Raw genomic sequence first — 14882 nt, 5'->3', positions numbered from 1 at the left:
GGACCAAGACTCATTGGAGATGAAGGTATCAATGGCGGTAGACTTAGGAATGCTCATAATCTTGTTGAATCATGTAAATGTTTTTGTATACTTAGATTTTTTGCTTGCAATTTCAGTTTTATTTTGAATCTTTATGGGTTTTATTCCTACATGACATTCATATCATGTACCATTTGAAAAGTTGCTCAATCAGTAATGACAAACACCTCTTAGTGAACAGTCACCTGGTTCAATTCTCCTTGTTTGTTCCCCACCCCCTAGTTTAAAACTATTGATTCAAAAAAGAAAATATTATTTCGTATCATGCATGAAACGAGATGATAATGTTGGATACATCAATGTTTGGGCTCATGATCCACACAACTTATAAGTATTGTGTGTCTAACATGGTCCACTTTAGTGTATAGGCACTAGACTGGAAAAACATAGAATGTAATAGATCAAAGGGCTTGACTTAGTTCATTCCATCAACTTTAGAATTTTTGGAGGAAGGATTTCATAGAATAGAGTGAAAGTTGCCAAGAAATGCTACTTGCCACCTACAAAGTGTAAGCTCCCTAAAGTAGAACCGTCAAGGATGATGACTAGGGGTGTAAACGGACCGAATTCGGAAGTGGTATATCCATATCCGCATCCTATTATATTCTGACAGATTCGGATAATATCTTGTCAGATTCGGATGATAATCGGATAGTTATTTTCTTAAGTAGATTATTCTAAATGGGCATGAATATAGATTGAATACAAGTTTTCGACTACCTGTTTACATCTTTACCTTTTTATTTGTGAAGGCTATATTTGAAATTTAAGAATTTAACAACTTTGGTAGCTATTTTAGTAGAAAATCTAGAAAAATAGTCACATATCATAAGTAAAATTTATAAAAATAAGAATAATAAATCTAAATAAGTAACTTAATCGGATAATTTTATCGGACGGATAATAACAGTAAGAAAGGAGTATACCATATCCGCATTCTATTAATAATCGGCCGGATTCGGATACCCCTAAACAGATACGGATGCGAATTTGAAAGCGGATTTCGGTTATCTATTTACACCCCTAATGATGACTGCAGAATCAAGCGGGTGACCTGTTTTGTGCCTAATAAGGCCCTCTGATTTTTTATTTTTTTTCCCCTTTACTTTATTAAATTGCATGCTACTTTAACCAACACCTCTCCTGATCCTTAAATCTCAGGCAGCTTTTACTCCTCCACCAAAGACATTGAACTGGAGTCAATAGTTTGATGCTGTTCATAATTCTGACATTGAAGGAAAGCTGTGGTTACAAAGGATACATAGATCGAAGTTGCAAGAAGAGAAGGCATCAACAAAGAAATGGAAATCTTCACCATAATCAGATAATCAAAAGTTGAAACTTTGTCTCATTAGAAATAATGAAAGTGAGAAAAGAGAAATCACTTTCTAGTCTGCACCATTAGATTAATCAAAATCCAGAATATCTCCAGAAACCCTACTGGAGAACTGTTTAACACATAATTTAAGAGCTTCTTTATTTTATCAGGGAAAGCATTCCTGATAATTTGATTAGAAGTTACTTACATCGGAATCAGACCCTGATTAACTTTCTGATCATTGAATTAAGTTCATGAGAATCAGAACCTAATGCAGGTTACTGAACTGCCTTTTCTTTTCAGTTCTTCATGGTCCACATAGGTCACACAGATCAGCTTTTCTCTCTGGGAATTTCAATTATTTGGAAATATTATCTTGCTGTGTGCAGAAAGATAAGGTCACGGATGCATTGATTGGCTCAACGTATACGGTCTATAACTGATGGATGCTTACCATTTACTTTTATGTGGTGAGGCACAGGTCAAGTAGTACATATGTAAAACAGCAACAAGTAAGGTAACAAGGAGAAACTACAAAGTACAGAGACTGGTTGTGGTGGGGGTGGTGAATGGATCAATGTAAACGATCAGAAAAAGGTTCTGGTGATGTGAACAGATGAATGTGATTATACAATTGCCATTGTCAAGGTTGTCTTTGTTTTCTTCCTATTATCAAATTCTTGCGCATAAGAATCCTAAACAGTGCATGTCTAGTGCTTCCAACAAACAAATCCACACAGACAAAACAACCAAATCCTGATGTCCTTTCTATTTCTGCAGCTCTGCAGTGGATGCCCTTCCTCTCTCCTGGGTCAATCCTAGTGGATTTAGAAAAACAAATAAATAAAATATGATCCAATAAGGGTGCTTAGATTTGGGTTTAACTTGGATTTCTCATTTTTGTTATCAGTTTGCTATTTACATCACTTTAGGGTTGATTAATCATGTAAGTATATTTGAAATATATATGAATTTTGGACTATTATTGATTTCTTATTATTTTATTTTATTTTTGATAAATCTTATTAATTTCTTATTGGGTAACATTAGTTTGTATTAGAAAATTTTTAGATCATTTTGGTGATCATTGATTTCAATATTATCTAATATGTATTTCGCATCATAAAGTCCCAATTACGACCTTAATAGGGTTAACTCTTACTGTCGCTCTAATCCTGAATATCCTAACTTAGCCTTGGCCCTAACCCTTAAACCTTGACAGGTCTAACAACCTTGAGCGTGACATTATCCTCTCTTACCTGCTCACTCTCTAGGGTTGGACCTTGACTCTGACCTAAAAACATCAAACAATCGTGCATGGTAGGGATTAGGGTTCAATTGAGGGTCAGTATTAGGATCAACCAAGACAGAATAGGGTGGTTAGGTTAGGTTAAACACTCAACATTGATATGCTTGACCTCCATTTGAGACCAAAATATTTCGACCTAGAATTGCCCACAGAGCCAAAATGCTTTGGGCAAGCAATGTTTGAGGGTAGGGCAGGTTAGAGTGACTTTGAGACATCTAAGCCAAATTTATACCCTAATCCCAATCTAAAACACCTGATCCAATAAACTCATACTGATTTTGATTAAGACTGATTGATTTCATGGTTGGTGCCAACTTTGATCCCTTCTTTTGATCCAAATGAAGTCATTTCATTGGAGAAGTAAGATTTTGCTGTCTCAAGTGAATAAGGAGACAAGCCAATGGGTCCCCAGACCAAATCCCACTTTACTACCACATTTTAATGTTGGGATCATGCTCCACTCATATATATGATGAGTTTCAATTAAAGTTTGATATTGATTTTGATTTTTTTTTGAGACACAAAAGAAAAAAGTTCAAGATTTAAAAGCTTGAATCTATATCACAGATCCTTTTGGAATACAAATGGTTGTTTCCTTCTATATTGTATTACTAAGAGTACTAGATTGTTAAGATAGTTTATAAGCACATCATTAGTACAAAAGATTATAAAGTCTCCAGTAGCCAATGGCAAACATAATTTTACAGATTGATAGTAGTAAAGATGCTAGGTAAACCAGCCATGTTCACAAAATCTGAGATGATGAGTTTTATCTTCAATCTCAAAGCTGAAGCTTGTTGAAGTCCTTGATACAATGTTACATTTAATACCGAAAGCTACTCCTTGTATGGTATCTAGATCTTCCCCCCATGAAACGAAATGCATCAGTCTTTATGTACAATGCAAAAACACAATGCGCCATTGATTAGTTCTCCTAATGAGATTCCTACAATTACAAGAAAAGTTTTATCGTAAACATCATGTTTTAAGCTGAAAACAAAAGAAAAAAATACATTGGTCAATATCTATGTAGATAGGAAGAAACAAACGTTATAAGAGATCAAGAGTTTGATTCTCCTTGAAATTAAAGTCTCCATATACCTAATATGCTCGTCCTTAGGGTTACTCTTTTTTGGTAACCTCCCTAAGTTCAGGTGCATATCTGTTGACTCTAACATTTTAATTACTTAAAAAAGGATTTGATACCTTGGATTCGACCAAATGAAAAAATAAAGTTTTTTGGTATAAAGCTGTAAGTAATTTAGGAGCTTCAATTGAAAATATTACAAGATTAGATGGTTCAATTTGTCCTATTATTACTACACATGACACAAGCATTAAATAATTACCCACTTTCTATAGAGTTCAGAAGTTCATCTGCAAATAAATAATTGATCTGATCACATGATTCATTGTTTTTTTTCCTTATTCTTCCCAAACCATGCTTACATTTACATTTGTACATGTGAGTTGTAGTTGCAAAGGTCAAAATGATAAATAGTCAAATATTAAAAAAAATTAAAAATTAAAAATTAAAACATGCAAACATTGATTGGTCATTATCAATAGAGATTCAGGTTTTAGGTTGTTCACTTAACCTTATGGCTGTCTATTATACTTATGAACCATTAACAGAGCTTTGATCCGATTATTCTCATGGGTTGATATTGATCTTATTATACATAAAGAATTCACTTCATTTTAGTAAAAAATTTCCAAACTCCTCTTGTTATAATTTTTTTATTATTTCCATAAATTTTAATTAACTCAAGAAGGCTTCTTTTGCTCTCCTCCCTAAATGTATGGATGAGTTTTACTTTTACATTGTTCTTAGGCTGTAATTTTTCCATGTTAAAATGCAAGAAAAAAAATCACATCCAAAAGAAGAATCTCTTACACATTTGTCTTTAATGTTGAAAATCAACTCACCAACAAAAAGAAATTGATGAGAAAAGAAATTCGTTTGGCAACCAGCACATCAGATGTAAATGGAGAGGCCCCATTGCATGGTGAGTTGTTCCAATCTAATAAGGAAATCCGCTCAATCTCTACAGATCTTTCCTTATCGTCATAATGACAATGAAGAAGATATAGAAGAAGAGAATAACAATTCCAGAAACAACAAACAGTAAATTTAATCTGCTTAACTCGAGACAAGAAGAGAAAGTAAGATAGAAAGAGATACATAGAATAGCTCGTATTGGTTCCAGGTCTCACCCTTGGATCCTTTTCTTTGGATCTTCTCCTCTTCTCTCGATACCCACAACACCTTTTGAGTTTGGATTCCCTCTCTCTCTCCTCTCTATAGCACAAGTCAAATCCCAAAACCACAACCCCACAAGCAGTACTCTTTTTCACAGACGTTTTACAAACACATTGGTTTATTTATTCTCTTATCTTATAAAGCTCGGGGTAAGGAATACATTCAAGTAATGGCAGAAGAAAGAGAAAGGAAAACCCAGGTGAAGGAGGTGAAGTTTTGTGTAAATGACCATCGAGATGTATTGTTGGAGATCCTGAAGCGAATGGACGGGCGGTCTCTTGGGGTGGCTGCGTGTGTTTGCCGGCTTTGGCATTCATTTATTTGTCATGATTGGCTGTGGGAGAACGTCTGCTTTCGCTATGTGTCTCCTCCACCTTACGATGTGAGGTCCGTGGTGGTGGCTTTAGGTGGGTTTTCGCCGTCTCTACGTCGTCTGCCTCCGGCCGCTCCTCCATCGTCTGGGCGGCGGCGGGTGACAGTGGTGGCCGTGAGTCTGCTGTGGACAAAGTCAGGAACAACAGGGTGTGGACAAGGGATGAGGTTCAGCTTTCTCTTTCCCTTTTCTCCATTGATTACTATGAAAGGTTGGTTTTGAGAAGTGCCGTTGAAGATGAAAGTACTTCTCCTTCTCCTTCTCCTTCTCCTTCTTCTTCTTCTTCTTCTTCTTCTTCTTCGATGTCTAGTTCTTCTCTTATGTTCCTCTGCAAAGCGGTGAATGTGTGATGTCTGTTTTCCACTTTATGGCAAAAGGGAGGAATCAAAAGCTTCCATTCTTTGGCGATTTCTAAGGATCTAAAGCTATACATGAACATCTATAGAAGCTGAAACTGGAATAAAAGCATGTACTGTACAGCATTGTTTATTTGCTTATGCTGTGCATATAGAGCAGGCTATGATCGATGCATGAGTAGTGCACGTCTTCTCACCACCTTCTTTTTTCTTCCTGATAGCTTCACTCCTCCATGGTTTCTTCCCATATCCCAAAATTCACAAGCAAATAATTAATATTTTTTTTCCTAGTTAGCAAGGTTTAAAGTTTCACTATCGCATATTGATCTGGTAGTGATTTTAAGACACATATCTACTCAAACTGAGTATTATTGTATACTTCTGGCTAATGAATTTTAGTGCAATCTAATAGGGAGATATAGTATATATCATATCGGTTGTATCCAAGATGGATACGTAAAGACTAATATTGTATCGTATTATAAGCTACTTTAAACCTTGCTAGTTAGGGCTAAGAAGCGAACACGTTGTGATGAAAGACCAATTTTATTAAGCGAAAAATGTTTCAAGTCCGTCGTAGGGTTAGACTGCAGATAACCAAAAAATGAAAAACACAACCAGATTTTGAGATTCGAGATCATTTATGTACCCCGATTGGTAGATGTGTTTTTTCTTGTTAGAACTCAGAGGTAGATACTCCCCTAAAAACCTCTACCTGATGGATAGAAGATTTCAACTCTTTTTTAATTAGTGTGAAAGGTTAAATTTTGATTTCGATCTACATCATGTTTTATGATGGGTACCAACTGTAGTCATCTGGATTTAGACTCTTACATAAGGGTGTCAATCGTTACGGTTTGATAATTCGGTACGGTACCAACTTTGAATACAAAAAACTAAAACCGTACAGTACCGAATTTACAGGATACGACATGATTTTAGTATTAAATGGGTGTAGAAAAACGTTTTAAACACGGTATCTAGTGCAATACAATTTTTGTACGAACAAACCCATGCCACTTTTATTATTAGTTCATTAAGTCGTAATGAAATTGCGATCAAACAATAAATAGAATCTGATATTAATAGAGACAAAGCAAGTAAATCTAAGAAGATGAGCGAAGGGGACCAATATCAGGCCCATTTCCTTACAGATGGGTGCCATGTGACTGATGTGATTGATAAATAGATTTCAACCATCTAATGTAATGTTGGGACACATGGCACACATCTACAAGGAAATTGATGGTCCATTCCTTGTCCTGATAAATTTTCAGAGCAAAGGACTAAATGAAAGACTAAAACGGGAATTAGGGGTAGGGTAAAGGTAAAGTGTTTTAATTGTAAAATTACATTTATATTCCTTAATTTAGTACAAAACCAATTCGGTATGGTTTAGATACATACCGGCGGTACCAAAAACCTATACGTACCATACCAAATTTTGAACGGTGCAATTCTAGATGTTATGGTTTAGTACGGTTAAACAATTTTGGTACGCAATTGACACCCTTATTCTTACACTGAAATAAAGATTTAGTAAAGCAGTTTCGAATTTATGATGCAAGTTTTGGTTTCCGTTTTTCTTTTGAATTTTAAGCAAATAAAATCCCAAGTGTTATTGACAGCTGATGATAGAGTATCTTAAATGCAGTAATGTTGATTGGAACTAATATTTTTCTTATAAAATATAAATTACTTATAGTAGATGTAAAAAAGTGGCAAATTCGTATCTAAGGCTTCATTGGATAATTTTCTTATGCAACTTTATCTCCAATAACATATATATGAAATCAAATTTATTTATAATAAAAAAATATATAGAATTATATTTTATCCAATAAATGATGAAGTTACTTGGTCAATGGATAGACTTCATTTAGGATTAAGATGCAATAATGTTGATCAGAAGTCATTAACATAATATTCTTAACATCTAAAGGAAAAATATTTTGTAGACAAACATCTGTCGTAGAATCTTATGTATTTTTCAAGAAGCACACTAGTAGAAATTTTATCATAAAACCAAATCTTCTACAAGAGATTCAAGTGAAATTTGTGCTTTGTAAATTCAACAACAAATGACCAAAAAATAATCTTAAAACACACATGTAAATTGGGTCCAGTTTATTACTTGAGAAATCACTTCAAAAGATGTGACAAACCAAAGGTCTGGATCAGCGACTTTGGGGGAGAGCACTTTCTGCTCACTGGACGCTTGTCGACCACGAATATTGGGGGGGCCACAAGATATCATTGTGGGTCTCACCCCTCTTAATTTTTTTTTCTTTTGTAGACTCTACCTGCTTTTGTGGTTAAAAGGTGTAATGGGAGCATTTTTCACGAAGTGCTTCCTGTTAGGGGGGTGATCCAAATACGTAAACCAAGCCCTCTATGAGAAGTTTTAGTTTTATCTAGCAGTTATAATGATAATAATAATAATAAAGAAAGAAAGAATCCACTAAAGAGGGGGAAAAGATCAACGCTTCCACTTAGGAAGTCAGAGTTTGTATCCCCTCGGGGCTAAGGGTGAAGCCCTGCCTTATATTTAAATTACATATAATAGTTATCCTCCTGAAGAATAGTCAAGGTGTGCGTAAATTAGCTTGGATGAACCTCAGTTCTAAAAAACAAATGAGATTGAACCATGAACCTTGGATAAGCTACAAAAGAAAAGGAATAGAAAAAAAGAGTGCTAATAACCATATAAAACATTTAAAGAAAAGAAACTATAAACCATAGAGACTTCACAACTTTACTAGAAAATAGACAAAAGATTTCACATGCAAGTTTCGAGTGGAAGTATCTCTTTGGATTCAATTCAATGCTATCTCACATTGAGAAGTACAACTCGAGATGTAACTTTTTGCCAAGGCGGCCCCAACTTGTTTTGTCTCGTCTTGAGCTTGAATAAGGCCTAGGCTCCTGAATAGAGTCTAGGCTTCAGAATTTGGCTATGAAGGTAAGTTAAGCCAAAATATTCTAAACTTGAATTAGGGCCAAGTGCGGGCTGAAGATTAGTATTTGTACTGCTTGATACACTTTTCTTTTCTTCTTTTATGTTATTTTATTTTATTTTATTTTATTTATTTATTATTATTATTATTATTATTATTATTATTATAGCTAAACAAAATTTTGTCTCTAATTTTTGTGGTTAAGGTAATAATATATATGTGTATATTGTTTCATTTTATGTTAATATGGATTCTTTCTGCATTTATTTTTAGTTATTTAAAATATTTTTTAATTTTTGTATTAGGTTTAATAAGAACTTGGGAATTTTATTGTGGGTTTATTTATTTTCTAATACGTATTAGATGATTCTGAATCACTATTCTAAGAATCATTCCACCACTGTTTTCTATCCTAAGAATTTATTCTAGAGTATTTCTGGGAATTAAGATTTTTTTTTTTTAATAAAACTAACAGTTAAATTCGCCCAAAACTGAAGTCACACTCAGGAGTTTCTAATTCAACTCCTAACTCTGATTTTGTTGTGTTTACCAAAAAAAAAAACTCTGATTTTGTTGTTTATTTTCTCGATTCTAACTGCGTGGAGGACATCGGTAGTAACCTGTTTTAGTTGAATTCCAATTGCGATCATTTCTTTCTTTTCATTGACCAAGCAATATTCATGGAATTGAATCAAATGATACAATAGGTTTGGCACTCAAATTTTGAACAAGAGATGGTTTATATTCAAAGCATAATCCTTGATTATCCATGCATATCCATGGATTCTGAGTTTCCAGGGTTTCTACGGTAATCTTCCTCCATCTGGTGGTGTATGGCCGTTCAATTTTTCTGATTTTGATCCTGAGCTAGACCATCATGCAGTTGGATCCATTGATTTACTCCATAGAAATGGAATAGATTTTGAGAGAAACAAAAGGGAAGGCATTGAGATGAAAGCATTTTCTGGAAGGCTCATGAGTATCATTAAGTCTCAAGCTGCCAGGATTAAATGGTTTACTTTCCATGGCTCCTATGACATTGCTTAACTTCTCAAGGTCTTGACTTATGGTAAACCCATTGCCTGAATTACTCCAAGAATTCATGTTTATTGTTGGGTAACCTTCCCTAGGCTTTATGATTTGAAATTCATGCTAAATTCTTCCATGGATTTTACAGTGGAGAGCTGGTATAGAACGAATGGCAAAGATTCTTCAGGTAAAACGAGTTGGAGAGCATCATCAAGCAGGTTTTCTGATAGTCTGGTAACAAGTGGTGTGTTCTCAGCCATGAAGAATATGTTTCATCTGAACTGAACATATATGGGTTTGCTGTTATTAGTAATTTTGAATTGGATTTTGGTACAAACACATCAACGAAGAAAGTGTTTACAATAAATTCTAGGATCAAATTAGTGCAAAAATCAGGTTCAGCCCAACCAAGAAAAATCATGATCAAAAAATCAGTGCCAACTTGGCCAAGCACAGCCCAGCCCGGATAGATCAGGGTCAATAGGAGTCTTCACCTAGGCTTAGGCTGAGCTAAGAAAACTGTTAGGCAAAAGCATTACATTCTAAGAGTCTTCGTGAGTCGGGATGTTATACCTACGAGAATAGAGAATTGTGTTTCTCTCACACCATTCACCATAAGTTTAGGAAGAGACCTTCACTTATGATGGACCTTGTCAGTGCTTTAAAGTACTCACCCTCCTAAACATGTGATGAAATATGAAAAGAACACAGTTCTTTATCTTACAAGCAAAAGATCTTAACTCATGATTTTCCCACCCTAATTCTTTATGCCTTGATCACATGAATCCATATCCTCTACATTGATGGGTAAAGATTTATGATCCTCAAACCTTTCCGCCACAAATTAGAACGAGACCCCTTCAAAGTTTGATATAAAAATAATTAAAAGTAACTCTTTACCTAATGTGTAGTGAAAAAGTGTGAAAAAACGCAATTCAGACCCTAGAAAACATTCACTCAGGGGAGAGTCCAGTTCTCAAAAGTATTATATCTAAATCTAAATACCAATAAAAAAAACCCAATAAATGTAAAAAATATTTTCATTTCTTTTTCTAATTTTATCTCTTTCAGATTTATGGGTCCATTTTCGAGTATCAAAGAGTGCACTTCCCTTGTGGGGACATCAACCACACACAGGAGCCATCCCTTGGAATTGGTTGGATGCCAAGAAAAGAAAAATCAAGTGGTAAACAATTTGTGGGAATAAAACAAAATAATGATGCTTTGTGTCTTTCTCTAGTGTGACTTGCATGCTTGCTTTGTGCTCGTTTCGATCTCGACTGTTCGTTCTCGACCGTCTGTCTCGACACCGAGATGGACGAACCTGAGCTCGACCGACCACCGGGCTGCGCATTTAAGCCGCAATCAAATCCCGTCTTTCTCACCTTTTCTGCGAATTTTTTTTTTCTTTTATATTTCTTACCTTTTCTTGAATTCCAAACCTAGCCAGAAGGGTGAAGCAATCAAATTCTGTAATGCAATAATATATTTTTCTTTCCAGGTAAGTAATCTATAATGCAGTAGTACAAATGGACCAGAAGTTGCAATCCATCACCATTCACTACTACAAATTTACAATGAACTCCTTCAAGTCCACAGAAGGGAAAAACATTTAGACTGAGCGAACAACATTTTATTTTTATCTAACCATAAAGTAGAAACCACAACCTGCTAGTCTCTCAACTTTCTCATCCTAAAACACTAACTCTTCTAAGTTAGTGTTTACTAACCCATACATGATATGTCCATGTTCAGTGAAACTTCCTCCGCCTTTTGTTGTCTCAGGCCATCCCACCACTTGTGGCAGTCCTGATAATCTGAAACAGGGCTGTCAACCAAGAAAACACACAATGTGAAACAAAGCTTGGACAGTACAACAAGATTGTTGAGCATCAAGTTATAACATAACGTAACACGTATTTTCTAATGCAAGATTAAGGTTCTTGAAACAGTTCCCTGAAACTGTTAGCTCTAAAAAGTTCTCAAAGAATACAATGAACAAATAGGAATAAGTTCAGGATGGCAACAAATGCAATCTGGAAACAGCAGGTAACTATGCTTAAAAATTAGCACAAGAACAATATAAGATAGAGCGAGCCACTGATACCTGTAACACCAGGGCTATGTTTGGCATGCATTCCCATTCTCGAAATGTAGGAAACATTTTTTAGCTAAAGTAAGAACATTATTGGGAGCACTTGCGAAGGGAGGGACCCCCCCCCCCCCCCTCCTTTCTCTTTGGCACACACTGGGCCACGCGGCTGGCAAAAACTTGGATTTCCTCTCTCTGCGCGTGGTTTCCTCTGGGCTTTGGTGTGCGGTGGGGTATCCCTTTGCGCTGCTGGCTTCCCACTGCGCTTGCCCCGGTTGTTCACCGCATCAAAATGAATGGGGAAAACAGTAATTTTTAGAGGAATCCTAGCAAATTCAGTCGGTTCTACCCAAATTTAAAAGAAAAACATTTCGTGAGTCATCACAGCCAGGAGTGTACTACTTACCTGTCTCAACGCCAAAGCATTCAAGGAAATTTCACACCCCCAAAAATCCCATTTCTTATGAAATGCAGAATGAACTCAACAATTATGGCGTTGGAAAGGTAATCAGAAAATCAATTAAGGAAGGAGGGTTAAGCTTTGGGGAGATGATAGGTTGCAGAACTTTCCCACCTTTGAATTGCCAAGAACAAAAGTCAATGACAGTAAGTTGGAGGCGAGCAAAGCCATTGCCATCAGCTATCATCTCTCTACTGATCCAGGCAATTGAGAAAAATAAATAACATCAAAGGAAAAAGGACCCAATACCTCAATCAACAGATTGAAGGCTCCACGACTAACAAAACTGATTGCCTCTTTACTCAGATAGAGCAGAGTTCATTTGGAATTCAGGGGGGAAAAAGGGAATATCTTCAACAAATTCATGTCAACAGTTTTTTTCCCCTTGGGACAAAAAAAAGAAATCTACTTTTACTCTTTTCTCAGTTTGGGAGTGGAGTTGGAAACTCAAACTGCAGAATAAGCACATGAAATTTGAGGGGGAAAAAATGTTCCAGAATAGGCTGCATTGTTAACAACATTCCAAAAATTTGAGGATGAAATGTTAAATGTCTACTGACCAGCATCTTTTTACAATCCAGAACTCATTCTTGGTCTTTGAATGTATACCAAACACAGCCTAAGATTAGTTAAGAAATAGCACTACCTGTTTACAAGCAAACATCAACTCAATATATATTGACATTTATAAGCAACTGCTATTAGGGAATTAGGAATGTGATGTTGATGTGAAACCTACAACCTCAAACCATTTGATTCCCACCATCTTGTTTTGCAACATGCAACGATGAAACCAAGGGCATGTAATTTTATCCACAACAGAAATTATTTGAAAAAAAAATTATTAAGGAATGGGAGGAAAGAGCATACATGAACCAATGACCACAAAAACAAAAAATCCAAGTAAAATAGGCCCGACAGGGTAGTCACTCCCTTTCTTCACTGTGGTTTCAGGAACTGATCCCCTCTTAGTGATATTCTTCTGAAACTTTGCAATTTTTCTGTCTGCAAGGCGCCTTGAGGTAGTCTGTGAAACAGCAATGCATCATGAGAACAAATTACTATGACATCAATGAGCAAGGATAGGGCAGTTGATCAAATGCAGTACATTGGCTAGATTAAGAAACTATAATATTGAATGCTGAACAAATGGACATGCACTGAGCTTAGTAGTTTCAAAGACAAAATAATAGTTAATCAAGCTCATATACACTATTTTTTCAGAGGTAAAGTTTTCTTTGTCTGCCCATAGTGCATCTGATGGTACCTATCACACATATGTTTGAACTTTAAACTGATCCCTCTTAATCTCTCTATCTATGTGTCTGGTAGCCTATGTGTATGCCTTAGCTTCTGTACTACTTGTATCCGTTCTCTTACAGTTTCCAAGTTAACTCATATAACGTACTTTGACACTATTCTATTGACATTTGCCTAAAAGAATATCTCCATGGATTCACAAGCCTACAGAATTCTCCGAACACATAAAGCATCTAAGTTTGCCAAACGACAAAAACAGAGAAGCGAAATATGACAGTATCCTAAAATTAGCTAAACCCCTTAAAAAAAATTCCTCAAAAGCACCTCAAGGTTTTCATGACATCTTCAAAAGTAACAGTTGCAGCAGTGCACCGGGTACTTCCAATGTTGTCTTCTGAATTCTAACTTCCCTAGATAATTAAAAAAATATATATCAGAACTATTTATAAGTGCAAACTACCTTCCCGTGCTTGCTTTTTCAGTTCTCGTCTTGGGCTAGATGTACAGAGGCTGATGCTTCATTTTTTTCATCTCTTGATACACTGGCCTATGAGCTCCAAGGGTTAATTTCTAGATAGAAAATCCTGACGCCTTATGTAAATCATTGGCGTATAGTGAGTTTCAATTGGTTCAATGAGCAAGGACTGAATCAACACAAGAATATAGAACAACTAGAAACCCAGTTTCATGAAAAGACGAGATGAAAATATGAAATATGAGAAGAACTGGAATCCCACGTCGCCTTGTATTCGTTCTATTATAATACATCCTCCTAATCCATAAACAGGACATCAGAAACATTATTAGTTCCAGATGCATTTTGATGAAAAAGATAGATGAGCACCCAATTGTAAAAGTAACATAAATATAAGCACACACATTCCTCTTATCCCAGCTATATTCTCCATCCCAGGAAGAGAAACAATCTCAACAGTTCTCCCCAAAAAGGGCACAAAGAGGCTAGGGAACGAGACATGATAACAGAAACCAACAAAACCCAAAAACAAAAACCCTAATCTATGATGCCATTAACAAGAAGGGATGAATGAAAACAAAAAAAAAAAAAAAAAGGAGCCCAAGAATCAAGATCCACCGAGGTATACATAAGACCACAGATACAGAGATGATCAACTAATGGGATCGAAATCAAGGAAATGTTTCTTACCATTTCTTCGTCTCGGGTTAGGAAGCAGGAGTAGGTGAACCCTAAGTTTTGAACCTGAGGAAAGAAGCGTCGAAAGATGAATTGAGAAGTTCGCTCTGTCCTCTGCAACTACAATTCTAACAACTCAAATATAAAGACACCCACATGGAAAACGACGAATGGAGAATCGACGTTTTCGGAATTTCGAGATTTATTGCAGTTTTTGCGTTTCGGACAAATCTATAAATATATCACCTAAACCAGATTTTATCTTCACCATCA

At 35.7% G+C, this 14882-nt stretch overlaps 1 protein-coding gene and 1 pseudogene across 1 annotated transcript; one reads left to right on the top strand and one right to left on the bottom strand.

Moving 5' to 3' along the window:
- Positions 1-5098: 5098 nt before the first annotated feature.
- LOC149002988 (putative CCR4-associated factor 1 homolog 11) lies at positions 5099-9929 on the top strand (annotated as a pseudogene).
- Positions 9930-11076: 1147 nt separating this feature from the next.
- On the bottom strand, positions 11077-14882 carry LOC149002987 (uncharacterized). The gene is made up of 3 exons (XM_089138494.1): positions 14622-14882; positions 13067-13223; positions 11077-11472 (listed from the first exon to the last, which is right to left on the bottom strand). The coding sequence occupies exons 1-3, from the start codon at positions 14622-14624 to the stop codon at positions 11426-11428; spliced, it is 207 nt and encodes a 68-aa protein (XP_088994620.1). The 5' UTR covers positions 14625-14882; the 3' UTR covers positions 11077-11425.

Source organism: Hakea prostrata, chromosome 10, assembly GCF_041222555.1.
Source record: "Hakea prostrata isolate BN-2017 chromosome 10, UWA_Hpros_2, whole genome shotgun sequence".
NCBI classification, from domain to species: domain Eukaryota; kingdom Viridiplantae; phylum Streptophyta; class Magnoliopsida; order Proteales; family Proteaceae; genus Hakea; species Hakea prostrata.
The sequence above is the reverse complement of the archived record's forward strand: the minus strand, read 5'-3'. Positions and strand labels throughout refer to the sequence as shown.